This window comes from Lates calcarifer, linkage group LG4, assembly GCF_001640805.2.
Source record: "Lates calcarifer isolate ASB-BC8 linkage group LG4, TLL_Latcal_v3, whole genome shotgun sequence".
Lineage (NCBI taxonomy): Eukaryota > Metazoa > Chordata > Actinopteri > Centropomidae > Lates > Lates calcarifer.
Genome location: NC_066836.1, coordinates 6,973,996 through 6,986,684, shown reverse-complemented (window position 1 = coordinate 6,986,684; position 12,689 = coordinate 6,973,996). Strand labels below are relative to the sequence as shown.

Here is a 12,689-nt window from a genome sequence, read left to right as displayed (position 1 = left end):
TGTCGTGCTCGCTTCGTGTTTTTTTTCCGGAAGTTTACCGACGAAAGGTAATAATAATAATAATAATAATATATCACGTATTTGCCCATATGTATCCAGCGTGGAGGTTAAAGCGATACTTATTTTGAAAAACGGAAAATTCCATTAGTTTAGCTTTTGGTTTCATTTTAAAGATAGTTTATGAAAAAATCCTAAATGCTTTGGCAACCACAGATTGTAATAATGAGCTGCTGGAGCCCTCTTGAATCCCCCAAGTTTCTTCCACTCAGTTGTAATAATTTCTGTTCTGTGTCATTCCATCAACATGGTCTGCCTATTAGTGTCTTTAGATGCACACTAGTTCCTGTTATGTTTTATCCTGGTTTTAAGCATATTCATGACATGATATTGTACATAACCCAATTATTCATACATTCTAACATTATCAGGTTATTGTTCATCTGTGCCTTTGATGCTTCTACAATACAGGCCAAACAGCTAAGGGCCTAACAGGGCAAAATTTTGTTGCTTGGGCTCTATTGGATAGCAATGTTATACTGAAATTAGATTGGGTGTCAGTTTCAAATGGTGTTTGTGCAAGGAACACCACTGTGTGTTTGACTCCTTAAAGAATGCATTAACATTATGGGTTATTGTCCTCAACTTATTTTATGGGAAATTATCTGATACGATTGACAGCATCATGGCTGCTATTATTTGCATTCACAAGAGTGAATTTTTCCTCCTTAATGCATTTACTCCATGAGCCTGATCAACGTCTAAGGAAACATCTGGCTCCCCCACTCAGGGATCCCTCAGCTTCCTTCCTGTGTTTATGTCATGGGCTTACTGACAGTGATCTACAGTAAATCCCATGGCAGGAGGATGTCCTTCTCTCTGCCTCTGTTAGATCCCTTGATTCTTTTCTATCTGGTTCGACTTATGACTATACTGAAACAGAGAGATCACAGCTGCCCAGCATGCACACCACAGAGAACTCAGATTATAGTCACCTATCAAAGCTGCTTATAATCCACATGGAATGTCAGCTGAGAAAGGGAGACTGTGGGGGTGAAGGATTACTCTATAGCACATATATTTCTTCACAGTGAGTCCTGAAATTGCAGGCAATTAATCAATTATTTGACTGAGAGAACATTAATTACTATCAGATTTAATAATCACTTGATCACCTAAATTATTTAAATAGCATTATCAATTATTTGTTGGTTACAGCAATTGTGAGGGTTTTCTAATTTTATCTTTTTTATATTATCATGAATGGGATATCTTTGGGGTTTGGATTTGGTCATCAGACAGGCAAGTAATTTTCAGATGCCACCATGGGCTCTGGTAACGTCATTTCTTTACAATTTTCTGAGTTTACAGACTTAACAATCAATAAAAATATGCTGAAATAATAATCTACAGATTGATTGATAATGTAAATTAACATTGGCTGTGGCCCAATAGATAAATAAAATAAAATAAATAATGAACCAACATCCATATGTTTAAAAAAAATGTTTAATGTTTAATTTACAGCAGCAAACAGCTGGAACTTCCTTTACAAAAATTTAAAATGAAAAAAACAAAAAACAAAAAACAAAACAAAACAAAACAAAACAAAACAAAACAAAACAAAACAAAACATGTTACCCATGAAATGAGGCTAATATTCGCACATGTTGGCGATCTGTAAATAGTGACACCACAAAACACCTGTCACCACAACTACAGCTTCAGCGCTGATTCGACATCTTTCTAATGTGTTAAAAATAAAACCTTAGAAGCAGAGACAGAGTTTTTTTTTTTTTTTTTTTGCAAGGCTGCAGGTTTGTTATTGGCAACTGATTTCAGAAGTAAGGGGAAAATATAGATTTTTTTAAAAAAAAGTTATTACGACCACCTCTGAGGAAATATCACAGAAGGAGGAAGGGGAAGTTGACAAAGACCGAGGGGGTTTCACGGCAGCCAGTCCCAGCTGTGCAGCGCTCATAAGGTGCAGCAGCTCTCTCTGTCCTCCAGAGGCGATGCTGGAGTTGTTCAGAGAGACGAGCGAACGGTCGCTGAATGCAGCTTCTATCATGCCGCTCACAGGTTTAAAATAGGGGACAAAAGTTTTTACATTTTGCATTAACCTGCTGTTTTCACCCCACCGACAACATGGAGTACTGGAGGCAGTGTGCGATGTGGCTGATCAGCTGCAATGTGCTGCCTGTAAACCACCGGGTGACTGCGGACACGGCGCAGGTGTTCGACTTGGCGCAAACCCTGCGGGACGGGGTGCTCCTGTGCCAGCTGCTGAACAACCTGAGACCTCACACTATCAATCTAAAGGAGATTAATCTGAGGCCGCAGATGTCACAGGTACACTGATCTTTTCTGCGCTAACTGGAAAAATTCTGTGACTTAGAAGCTTGTCAAGTTAGTGTAAGCAGACAGATTGCTATTACAGCAAACGTGCAGTGATCATCAGTTGGCCTGTGTCAACGCCAAGTGATTGTTACTTATCCTTAGCCTGTGAACAATGACTGTAAAATGTGACTTCAGGCAACAAGTTGGCAGCTGCTTTTTTTTTTTTTTTTTAAAAAGGAGGTAAAATATGTCAGGTTTACATTAAGGTCTCTAAACACACCACCACAGAAAAAGTTGAAGCCATGTTAGCGTATTGTAAAGTTTTCTGTTTTGTCGCAACACCTGCAGGGAACCAACAGAATCCGTATTCCAGAGTTCTTAAAGTTTAATGCAGAGGCATGGGAGGAGTTTTTTACCCTTAGGATATTCCATGATTTCAACACACACCAGTAAATTGTCAGGATTTGCAGCTTAAGGCAAGCTTTTGTTCATGTTCCATCTGTCACACTCCCCATTATATCCAAGCCCAGAATTTGGGAACACGGAGCCATCCATTCCATTTTCTTTGGCACTCTTTCAAACTGACAACTGTAAGTGTAAACATCAAGGCCACAGAGTGACCTCTGTCAGACTCAGACTGGGGTTTATCTAATGTGGACCTATCTTCACTGATCTCTTTTCAATATGATCATTTATCAAAACAACTTATTTTGTTCTGTTGCTGTGACTTTACAACATCCACTCAAATAAGTGACGATGCACTACACATCCCCTCTGCCTATGAAACCTAAGTGAACCATCCAGGGTTTGACTGAGCTCTCTTTACTCATCATTCCTCCTGCTGCCACTGGAGAGACCTGATAAAATCCTGGCTTTGATCCACCCATTAGTTAACAAACTCTAACTATTTGTACAGCAGCTTGAAGTACTTGGGACTGAGTCTGAAGTTTCACAACATGTGTAGTTAGCCATTAGGAGACGTGGCGATTTCTGCGCACAGAAATTATTTCAGAAATGTATTTTCTCCTATAGATCACTATCTTGGACCGGGAGCTCTTGTTGAGGAGATTTTTAAGAATTTCAGCTGTTAAACTAAGGATAAATAAAAGAAAATGAAAGTATAATATTCTGCTATAGCAGTACACTATGTCTCTTTATGCCAACTAACAAAAATTTGCTATGGTTGCCAAAATACTCACTGTCAAAGTTCATGGGTTTTTGTGATATGTCAATGAGCAAGACTTCCTGTGCACCGACGTGTACTCATTTCATTCAAGTGACATTGCAGGTGATTAGATCTTTATCAGACTTTCTTTTAAAAGTACGAGTCAGTATGAGTCAGACTCAGAAAATGTTGGATTGCAGGTAATCTACAACACAGCCTTTACATGGCTTGTTTTCGAGAGATTAAAGTTTTTTAGCTGTTTTCACAAATGTACAAATGCCTTTAAATGATTTAATCAGAGAAATAGTTTTTAATCTTACTCTCCACACACTGCTGTAAATGAATGAAAGACATTGAACCAAAAATACTAATTTTGCTTTCAAAAATCTTAGCTGCAGTGATAGATAAACATCAGTGTCCTAGCCGGTTATTTAGTTGTGCTCTGTCTTATAAATTGCAGTGGACTAAATGTGCTCTGTCAGTGCACGTCCACTTGTCTTTTATCTTCTTCACATACAGTGAAGGCAAACACAGGGCATAACATGCCAAACAATGGATAGCCATAGCCTGCAGCTGTAGGCCATCTGACTATGGTCGAGAAAAGCATGTGTGCCAGATTTTAAATGTCCCTTTTCATTGTGACCTGCTGACCTGCGATCTTGGAAGCGGGAACAAGGGCATGAAGGTAATGGACTGGAGGACGAGAGTGCAGTGCACTGTGATGAAAATGCGCCCAGAAGTACTATTTATACCGTGTGTTAGGCTGTGGTGCTGTGGAGTGGATTGTAAAAGTCTTGCTTATGAATGAAGGAACACCAGCTTTTCTTATATTGTATAATTTTTTTCTTTTCATACAGAAAATTAGAGAATAATTGATATCCAAAGAAAATCTTTTGAGAGAGGCTCCCACATAAATGCAGCTAAACATATGAGCACAAATAAGGTAGTAAACGAACCTTAAACAATGATTTAAAAAAGTTTTTCCACCGGTGAGACCAAACATATTCTGTTTTACTCTCAAAGTATACGTGAACAAGAGAATGTGCACCAGAGCTGTGACTGTATTCAGGGGTATGAGGCAGGCGGTGGTGCAAAGCCATCATGTTTGTGCACTTCCTCCACAGACAAACGGGGCCCCAGGGGGTGGTGGAGTGATTGCAGGCGGCTCCACGATGAGCTGATAAAAAGGGGCCTATCTGTTCTCAAGAATCTTGTAACAGCTCTGCTATACTGTAATTTATCACATATTCATTCTCTAGTTTAGTCATCACTTAGTAATGTGCTCGAAAAGACGACTTAGGGTGGTACATATGTTTACCGTATGAATATTTTACTGCATGTTTTTATACAGCACTACATGTGTTAGTGATTTTTTAGTATAAGTAGTCCGAGCTTAACTCAGACCCAAAGCATTAACCCTAACCCATTACCATCACCATCACACTGTCTGTATGAAAGTTGTTTGACTTCAGTCTTCCCACTGAGACACAGATCCTAATAGGAAGTGAGACCTAAAGAGCACATGGTTAGTGGTTTCATTTCGTACTGTGAAACTCTCAGTTATCACTTTCAGTTTGCTGGGTGTGTGGTTTACCTTCACTTTTCTAAAAGCGTCTTGAAATTTACTGAGCTCTAGTTATAATCTAACACAGGTTTATTTACATTAGAACAAAATTAAGTGGTTAGTTCTCCCAAATTACATTTAAAAACACATTTTCTTCTCATCTCTGAATATATTGATAGTTGTAGTTTTTTATTGCAGATTTTAAGATATTTCAAATTTCTGTTGCAAATACTTAAAACATTCAGTAGCAGCATCTCTTTCCAGACACAATGTCACAGTTTGCCTGCCAATAGCCCACTGAAGACTTAGTTGAGTTGTTTCTTTGCTAAAAAGTACTTTCTATAATTACTTACTCATTTTTTGTGACACTATTTCTGTAAATTAGATTTTTAGTTTTTAATTGGTAATTTCATATGACCTCAGTTTCCTCCCTAAAGAGAGCAAAAAACAAAAAGACAAATTTGTAGTGTATAAAATACTAAAATTCTCTGCATGGCTAGACACCACTAAAATATGTTTATTTGTATGTGTGTGTCAGTGTGTAAAATATTTTGGTAAATAGTTATTTGTGGAATCCCTAACGTGATTTTAGAAAATGGAAATTGAAAAAGGTACAAATTACTGTGAGTGCTACATGGAGAGGTGATAGTAAGGGGCACTAAATTGACGAGTGTCATTTGTTGCTCTGTGCAGTTCCTGTGCTTGAAGAACATCCGTACCTTCCTGACGTCTTGCTGTGATGTGTTTGGGATGAAGAAAAGTGACTTATTTGAAGCCTTCGATCTCTTTGATGTTCGAGACTTCGGAAAGGTAACACCCCTGTCCATTGTTGTTCTGTCACTACACAAGGAAACCATCACTCTGTTTTCACTGATTTTCTCTTAACAGTTTTTTCAGCTTTCAGCTACCTGCTTCTTTAGTCATGATGGTTTATCTTTTTTTTCTCTCAATGAGCCTTTTGGGATCTAGCACCTTTACCAAACTGTGTTACAGGGAAATTTGTGTGCACATATTTTCTGTTAAATTCAGCTGCTACTCATCTACGACATATACGAGAGCTGAGTGATAATGAGGCTTGTACTGGCTGTCTCTAATAAATAATTAATTTCACAGTTTTTCTCAAAGTATTGGACACATTGTTAGGAGTGTGACACAAACACCAAAACTGTGTTAGAGTTTCCAAAACAGCCAGTCATTCATCAGACGAAAAAGCTGTAAAACTTCTCACCAAAGATAGCAAAAAAGAAAAACAATCTGCTTTATGAAAAGTGAAAAAAAAAAAAATTCTGTACATTTGAAACATAAAAAATGAAACTGAAATTAGATGACAATAAATTACAATATTTAAAAAAAAGAAAAAAGAAGAAGCTTTAGGTTAATGTGAGTGGAGAACTCCCAGGGAAAATCCAATACCTGTGTTAAAACATGCACAATGTATTCTGGGTCACAGGTGTGTAAAAAGTAAAGGGAACTGCATGAAGAGAACTTGAAATCATTGAGCAATGAATCTAAACAATATGTCCGATTTTCAAATATCCAGTCACACCTTCAGATTAAGGTATGTATGATGTAAACCATGCGATATTGAGCAAGTCAGAGGTATGGTGTGTTTCCCTCTGATGGAGAAAGGGATCGATTGACTTCTTTTTTATTGCTGCGTTATTGTGCGAGCTAGCTTCAGTGTGTGTACACAGTGTTACCAGGTCAGTGGGTTTGTAGTGCACTCTTCCTTTAGCTACTCAGTGGACTCTCACTCGCAGCACAGGAGCCTGATTAAACTCTGCTGAAGAAAGCACACTCACTCTGAGCAGCCTCCTTCCCACATTTCCATAGTTCCGTGCATGTGGTGCTTAACTCTGCCTCGAAGCATTTGTTAGACTATTTATGGGCTATCCATGGGGAAACACATTATTATTTATTTCGAACTACTGGAGTGTTATTTTGTATTAATCTGTGCTGAATATATTTATTTTTTAATTCACTATATCTAAAATACAAAAGATTAAGCTTGTAAAAGTATTATCCTCATGTCAAAAGGGCTTAATGTGAGGTAATTACTATTTTGTATGAACAATATTTTATTTTTCAATTTCAGTGTTTTTGTCAGAGCAGGTTTTGTGTCTATTTTAAATACTTTACACAGTATCTTGTGGTTTGATTTTTTTTGGGAATGTGCTGTTCATGTGCAAACAAATTATAAATAACAGAAGTGATCTCCAGGCACTTTGGGCAGCGCACAGGCATATTATACATTATTATTTAGGCATATTATACATGATTACAATGTTTAATTCACTCCACTGCAGAGAATATAGAGTGGTCGTAAGTGTCAGAGAGCTATAGAGGAGTGCGTATTGAGCTTTGCGTGCAGTTTTCCCACACAGACTCTCTTTTCTTTCAGTTCAGTGTGTTATGTTCTAAAGAAGCTTCCAGTTAATCTGGCCGCTGATAATCCCGCAGGGGAGGTGCTGCCTGCAAATATGTACAGTACATCCAAGCCAGGCTGCATAATCTCAGCCATGTTCAAGAGTTGTCTATCAAACAAACAAGCTTCCGATGTGGGGAAGATTGCACTGCATCACTACTTTTCCCTCCAATTATTAGTTAAAAATATGGGTGTCTGCAGGTTTTAGTGATTGGGCTGGACTGGCTCCAGGAACAGTTGTACAGCTGAACAAGAAACGCTCAATCTCTTCCTTATTTTTCAGAAAACATCCAAAAAGAGAACATCTCAAATCTCAGCCAGTCTAATCCACTTGGTTTGAGTTGTGCCAACTCGACCCGTAGACTGAGCATTAGTCCACTGAATATCTAATGAGAGCTCTCTAACCTACATTCCTGCACTGAGTTACTAGAGGCTGCACCCTGGGCAGCCACACTGAATGACTGCATGCAGCAGCCTGGAGGTCTGAGGGATGAAGGGAAGAAGCAAGAAATATGTTTATCTCCTCCCTGAACCTACAATAATATCAACCTCTTGACTGTTGTTTGCTTGTACTAAATTCAAGTGAACAGAGAGGGACATTTTATGTTGATGTTAAAGAAATGATTCAATATTTTGGTTGACACCTTTGCCCCTGTCTTGCTGAGAGTTAGATGAGAGGATTGATGCCAGTCTCGTGTCTGTAGAGTTAATATGAAGCTACAGTCAGCAGGCATTGCATAGTTCTAACTAACAAAATCAGAAGTGTAAAAAACAATATGCTGTAGTTTTACCGGGGTTGTGTGTTTGAAAAATTCCCTGGATGCAGAGATTATTGTCATCATTGCATTTACAGATTGGGAAAGACCTTCTAAAATGCTAAAGGTTATAGGGTTTTAACTCATATTCACCACCTGCTTTAGGGTTCTATAACTGGTCAGTGTTAATGAAAACTATATCAAGAGTAAATGCACAGTGAGGTAGCCTTTTTAATTACCTCCCAGGCTTTCTCCAAAATAGCAGAACTACTGTGTATATTAACAAAGACAGACAGAAAAAAAAGGAGAAAGAAAGGGTCTTCAGGAAATGGTCACACTACCTCAAACTATCACACCTCTGCATCACACTATATGTGAGTGTCTGTGTTTGTGTGGCGATGTGGGCGTTTCTGTGTGAGATAGAAAGAGAGAGAGAGAGAGGGAGAGAAAGAAAATAAGAGAAGTCTGATGAACAGATCTGTACATTAGTTGTATATTTATGTGTCTGAAGTGTGCTAACCCAAACCAAACTGAAGAACAGAACTCTGATTTGAATTCCAGCAAATGAAACTGTGATATAATAATAATCAGGGCCTGCAAAAACCTGAGTCCATGAACACCAAACATCAATATTATCTAATCAGACACAAGATCATTACCGAGTGAAGAGATGAACCACAGGATGTTGTAATCAACTTGCTGACACTGGGGCATGCAATATTTAAAGCTCTCACAGTAAATAGACGCTATAGGAGAAATAGTGAAGGAAATATAATGAATGTAAGTCCTTAGAAATCCTCTAAAGTAAAAGTCATGATTTTTGCATTAACTGAATTGAATAATTTTATGCTTCTATCTCAATGCACGCTATTTATCTGCCAGTTAACTTGTCCACATGTAATCTGTGGCATGAGGACGTTTCCATTAAGAACACTGCAAAGTAAGATATGGATTTACAAGCATGGTTGAAAAAGGTAGTCGCTGGGGTTAGATATAACAGCCTGTCTACTTGCACTTTATCTCCTCTTCCTGTGTGAATGAGTGCTGTGGCTTTGGCTGAACACAGGTGTGCTTGTGACATGAAGTAATCCTGTTTGTAGTGTGAGAGACCAGCCTAAAAATTGCACAAGACTTCTGCATTTTCACAGGTTATTCATGGCATTTGAAATTCTAACTTTCCTGAAAGAAAAAGGAAAAATCTCTCTTTGAAGTGAGATAATTTCACTCGTATGCAATGTGGTGTTACGTACTTGCGGCCTTGCCAATATTTAGCGGTGTATCGTTATTCCTTGACGAGACACCTGAAGCATGGTCTGGCCTTGAAGGTCACAGTCAGTTGATTCAAGAAAATCTTTGAACCGCGGTAATCCCCACTACTTTTGCCTTGTAAATATAAGTATGTAACATGAATTACATGAATTATGTGATTTGTTGTGTTTTCTACAAGAAATTTTAGAACCATCAGTGTAAATTTCTGCTGTACACATCACAACTGATGTGACGCATACTAGTGATCATTTTGTCCACTGTATGCAAGACTAATTTTTAAGGGAGAATTACTGAAGATGAAAAAGCAGAATATCAGTTCTTCAAGAGAAAAGGAAGAAGCATGCAAATTCTGTGGAAAAAAAATCAAACATTTTTTTGACTTTGTGTAATGACCTGTAAGTCCTTTCTAGCTGTCTTGAAAACAAGCTGTTCTCACATCTGACTTGTGTGATGATCTGACACTCAGTGTAAGCCACATGTGACTTGAGAAGCGAACCCACAAGCTGAGCTTCAAGTCCAACTGCCGTGGTTAGTGTGGCCTACTTACAAAGTGTATTTTAAACCCCCTGAGCATCACGAAAAAAAGAAAGCAACAAGAGGAATGTTGCAACATCATGTCATAAATCAAATGTTCATGTCTGTCATTCTGCAGAAGCCAGTCATTTTGCTAAATCCATCTAAAAAGTTAATTCTCCCATCTTTTTTAAGTCCCTTAAACACATCAGATTTTTGTTGATGCAAACAGGTCCTTCTACCTAAGAACAGTCAGTGAGGAAAATGTAGAAAAAAATAATGCATTTGACTCAAAGTCGTGATGGAGAATGCATTGTTGGCTACATAGCAATTATGATAGAAAATTATTATTATTATTATTATTATTATTATTTAACTCTGTGTATTTTAAATGGTTTGGGAGGTAAATGAATGTGTTGTTGCTAGCTTGTTCCTTGTACGTTAGCTTCTAATACCACTAGCTTAAATCTTTCACCACCGCATTTTCTTTTCCTTTGTGTTTTATTTTTGAGAATTTTATGTCATAGTGATACTGATAGTGATAGCAGAGAGATTACAGAAAATGAGGGAAAAATGGACAAAAGGTCCCTGGGCGGTTTTGACCTGAGGACGTCGCAGTTCATGGTCAGTATCGTAACCACTAACCTAGCTCCAACTCAGCACTTTAATAGTTGTAGCTAATTTGTTGCTACCTGTTAGGACACAGCTAAGTGTTAGCTATAGTGGATGTTAGCTCTGTATAAAAAATAGATGCTATGTTGTTACCATAGACTTTATATATATATTTATATATATATATTTATACAGTCTGTGGGTGTTACTATGTGGTTGGTCGCTAAGTCTTAGCTAATGTGCTGTTCCAGTGGTAGCTACATGGCTTGTATAGCCTTTGAGGTGATTGGGAGGGCTTCAGTAAGTGGAAATCGGCAGCTAGGTGGTTGGTTTATGTTTAATAAGGTTTTAGCCGGTGGTAAATATGGTTTTCTAATGTGATTGAAGTTGTTGCCAATGTATTTTCAGGTGGTTGTGTTTGGCCTGAAAAGATTCCTATGTTTGTGACTTGTGAACATTGAACAACTAAATAAAAAATACAGAGCAGTGAAAATAGAACACTGTATCCATTAAATCTAGTTTGAATCATTTTAAACTACAGACTTTGCCTAATGTGAGACATCCATTTTAATTTGGTTTTCTGCCAGATATATCTGAATATATCAAGTCTGAGTTTCCCAAGTCGGAAACTGGAGATTACATTAACTATGGTATTATAATAACAAGTCTGTCTCTGTTTCTCTTATACTCTGTCTTTTTCCTCTACATCTCTCAGCCTGTCTTTCTGAGTCACTCAGAACATAAATTGATACACCTTTGTTTCACCAGGTTATGGACACACTATCCAAGCTGTCTTACACAACAATTGCACAGCAAGCAGGATTCAAGTAAGTCAAATGTTAAAAACACACAAACCGACCTGGACGCCAGTAGACATTTCATAAAGTCATCGAAGGCATGCTTTTTTTTAAGTTCCTCAGCTACACCTCCATCTCCTCCCCCCTTTACCGACACTGTAGCCACACTTGGCCACATCTCACTCACTAATTTCCACTTTTACCAGGTGTTCTACTTCATTACCAGAAATGAGAAACACATTTTTTCAGAGTATACAAAAAACAACCACAAAAATAGAATGAGTACACACAGAAAAGAAATAAATTCAGATGGTGTTCATCAGCCTGAGACTTTTCTTAGTATTAAACAATTGCATGTTTTCAATATGTAGAATTTTATTTTGTGTCTTTTTCTCTTTTGTGTTCCTTACTTTTTTATTTTTCACACCAATAACCTTTTTTGGCAACCACTGAATTTGATGGGGGAGTTGCAGATCACCATCTCAATAAAATTAAGCATGTGGCCCCAAATTATTCCATTCCAGTTGTAACCAGTCTGTTCTTTTCTGCCATGCAGAGTCATTTTTGGCTGTATCAAATATCTTAATACATCAAAAGTTAGTTCCCTGCCCTAAGTCACTCATCAATAGTTTCTTCATAGTAATTTTTCTGTATACACTGAACCTCATGCTGCTTTACTGTCATTTCCAGGCCGTTTCCAACAGAGGAGAGCCTAAAAGACGAAGACATTTACAATAATCTGGAGGACTTGATTGAGTATGTATGAAGCTCTTCTCTGTGGGCCCATTACTGATGTTGATAGAACATGATTATTTTGCTCAGTAGCAGAACCAGCTCTGCTCATCATCCATGCTCTCCAGGGGTCTGGACACCCACATGTTTTGGTTAAAGGCTTGGCTCCATTTCTCTGTTACTGTCAGAGGAAATGAATGAGTAATTCTGCATGTTTTTTCTGAGTGCTTGCATACCACCCACGTCAAGGTTCTGTATAGGTGCTGTTGACAGTTTGATTGATAGATAAGAGGAATAGGGGTAATCAAATATGTATAGAACAAACACAATATTGGGATTATTTTCATGTCACTTCAGGGTTTCATTTCATTCTCTTATAATTGGTGATTAGTGATTAATGATGAGTTCATGAGAATGAAAGAAAGAGCAGCCAAGTCTTGATTTTTCATGTATCATTACATTACTCTATTATTTCTGTAATAGATATAAAACAAGTGATGAACACACATAGAATGTTAGG

General features: G+C 37.8%; 1 protein-coding gene across 3 annotated transcripts in view; it reads left to right on the top strand.

Annotated features, from left to right (window-relative positions):
- Positions 1-1,810: 1,810 nt before the first annotated feature.
- The window catches only part of LOC108884208 (guanine nucleotide exchange factor VAV3), a 54,259-nt gene continuing 43,380 nt past the window's right edge, over positions 1,811-12,689 (top strand). For all 3 annotated transcript variants that reach the window (XR_007813014.1, XM_018677949.2, XM_018677948.2), the window contains exons 1-4: positions 1,811-2,349; positions 5,760-5,876; positions 11,409-11,467; positions 12,128-12,193. Coding sequence is in view for 2 of the 3 variants with exons in the window: in XM_018677949.2 (XP_018533465.1) it covers positions 2,146-2,349; positions 5,760-5,876; positions 11,409-11,467; positions 12,128-12,193 (446 nt within the window). In the remaining variant the exon portion in view is untranslated. The remainder of the gene's footprint in view (positions 2,350-5,759; positions 5,877-11,408; positions 11,468-12,127; positions 12,194-12,689) is intronic.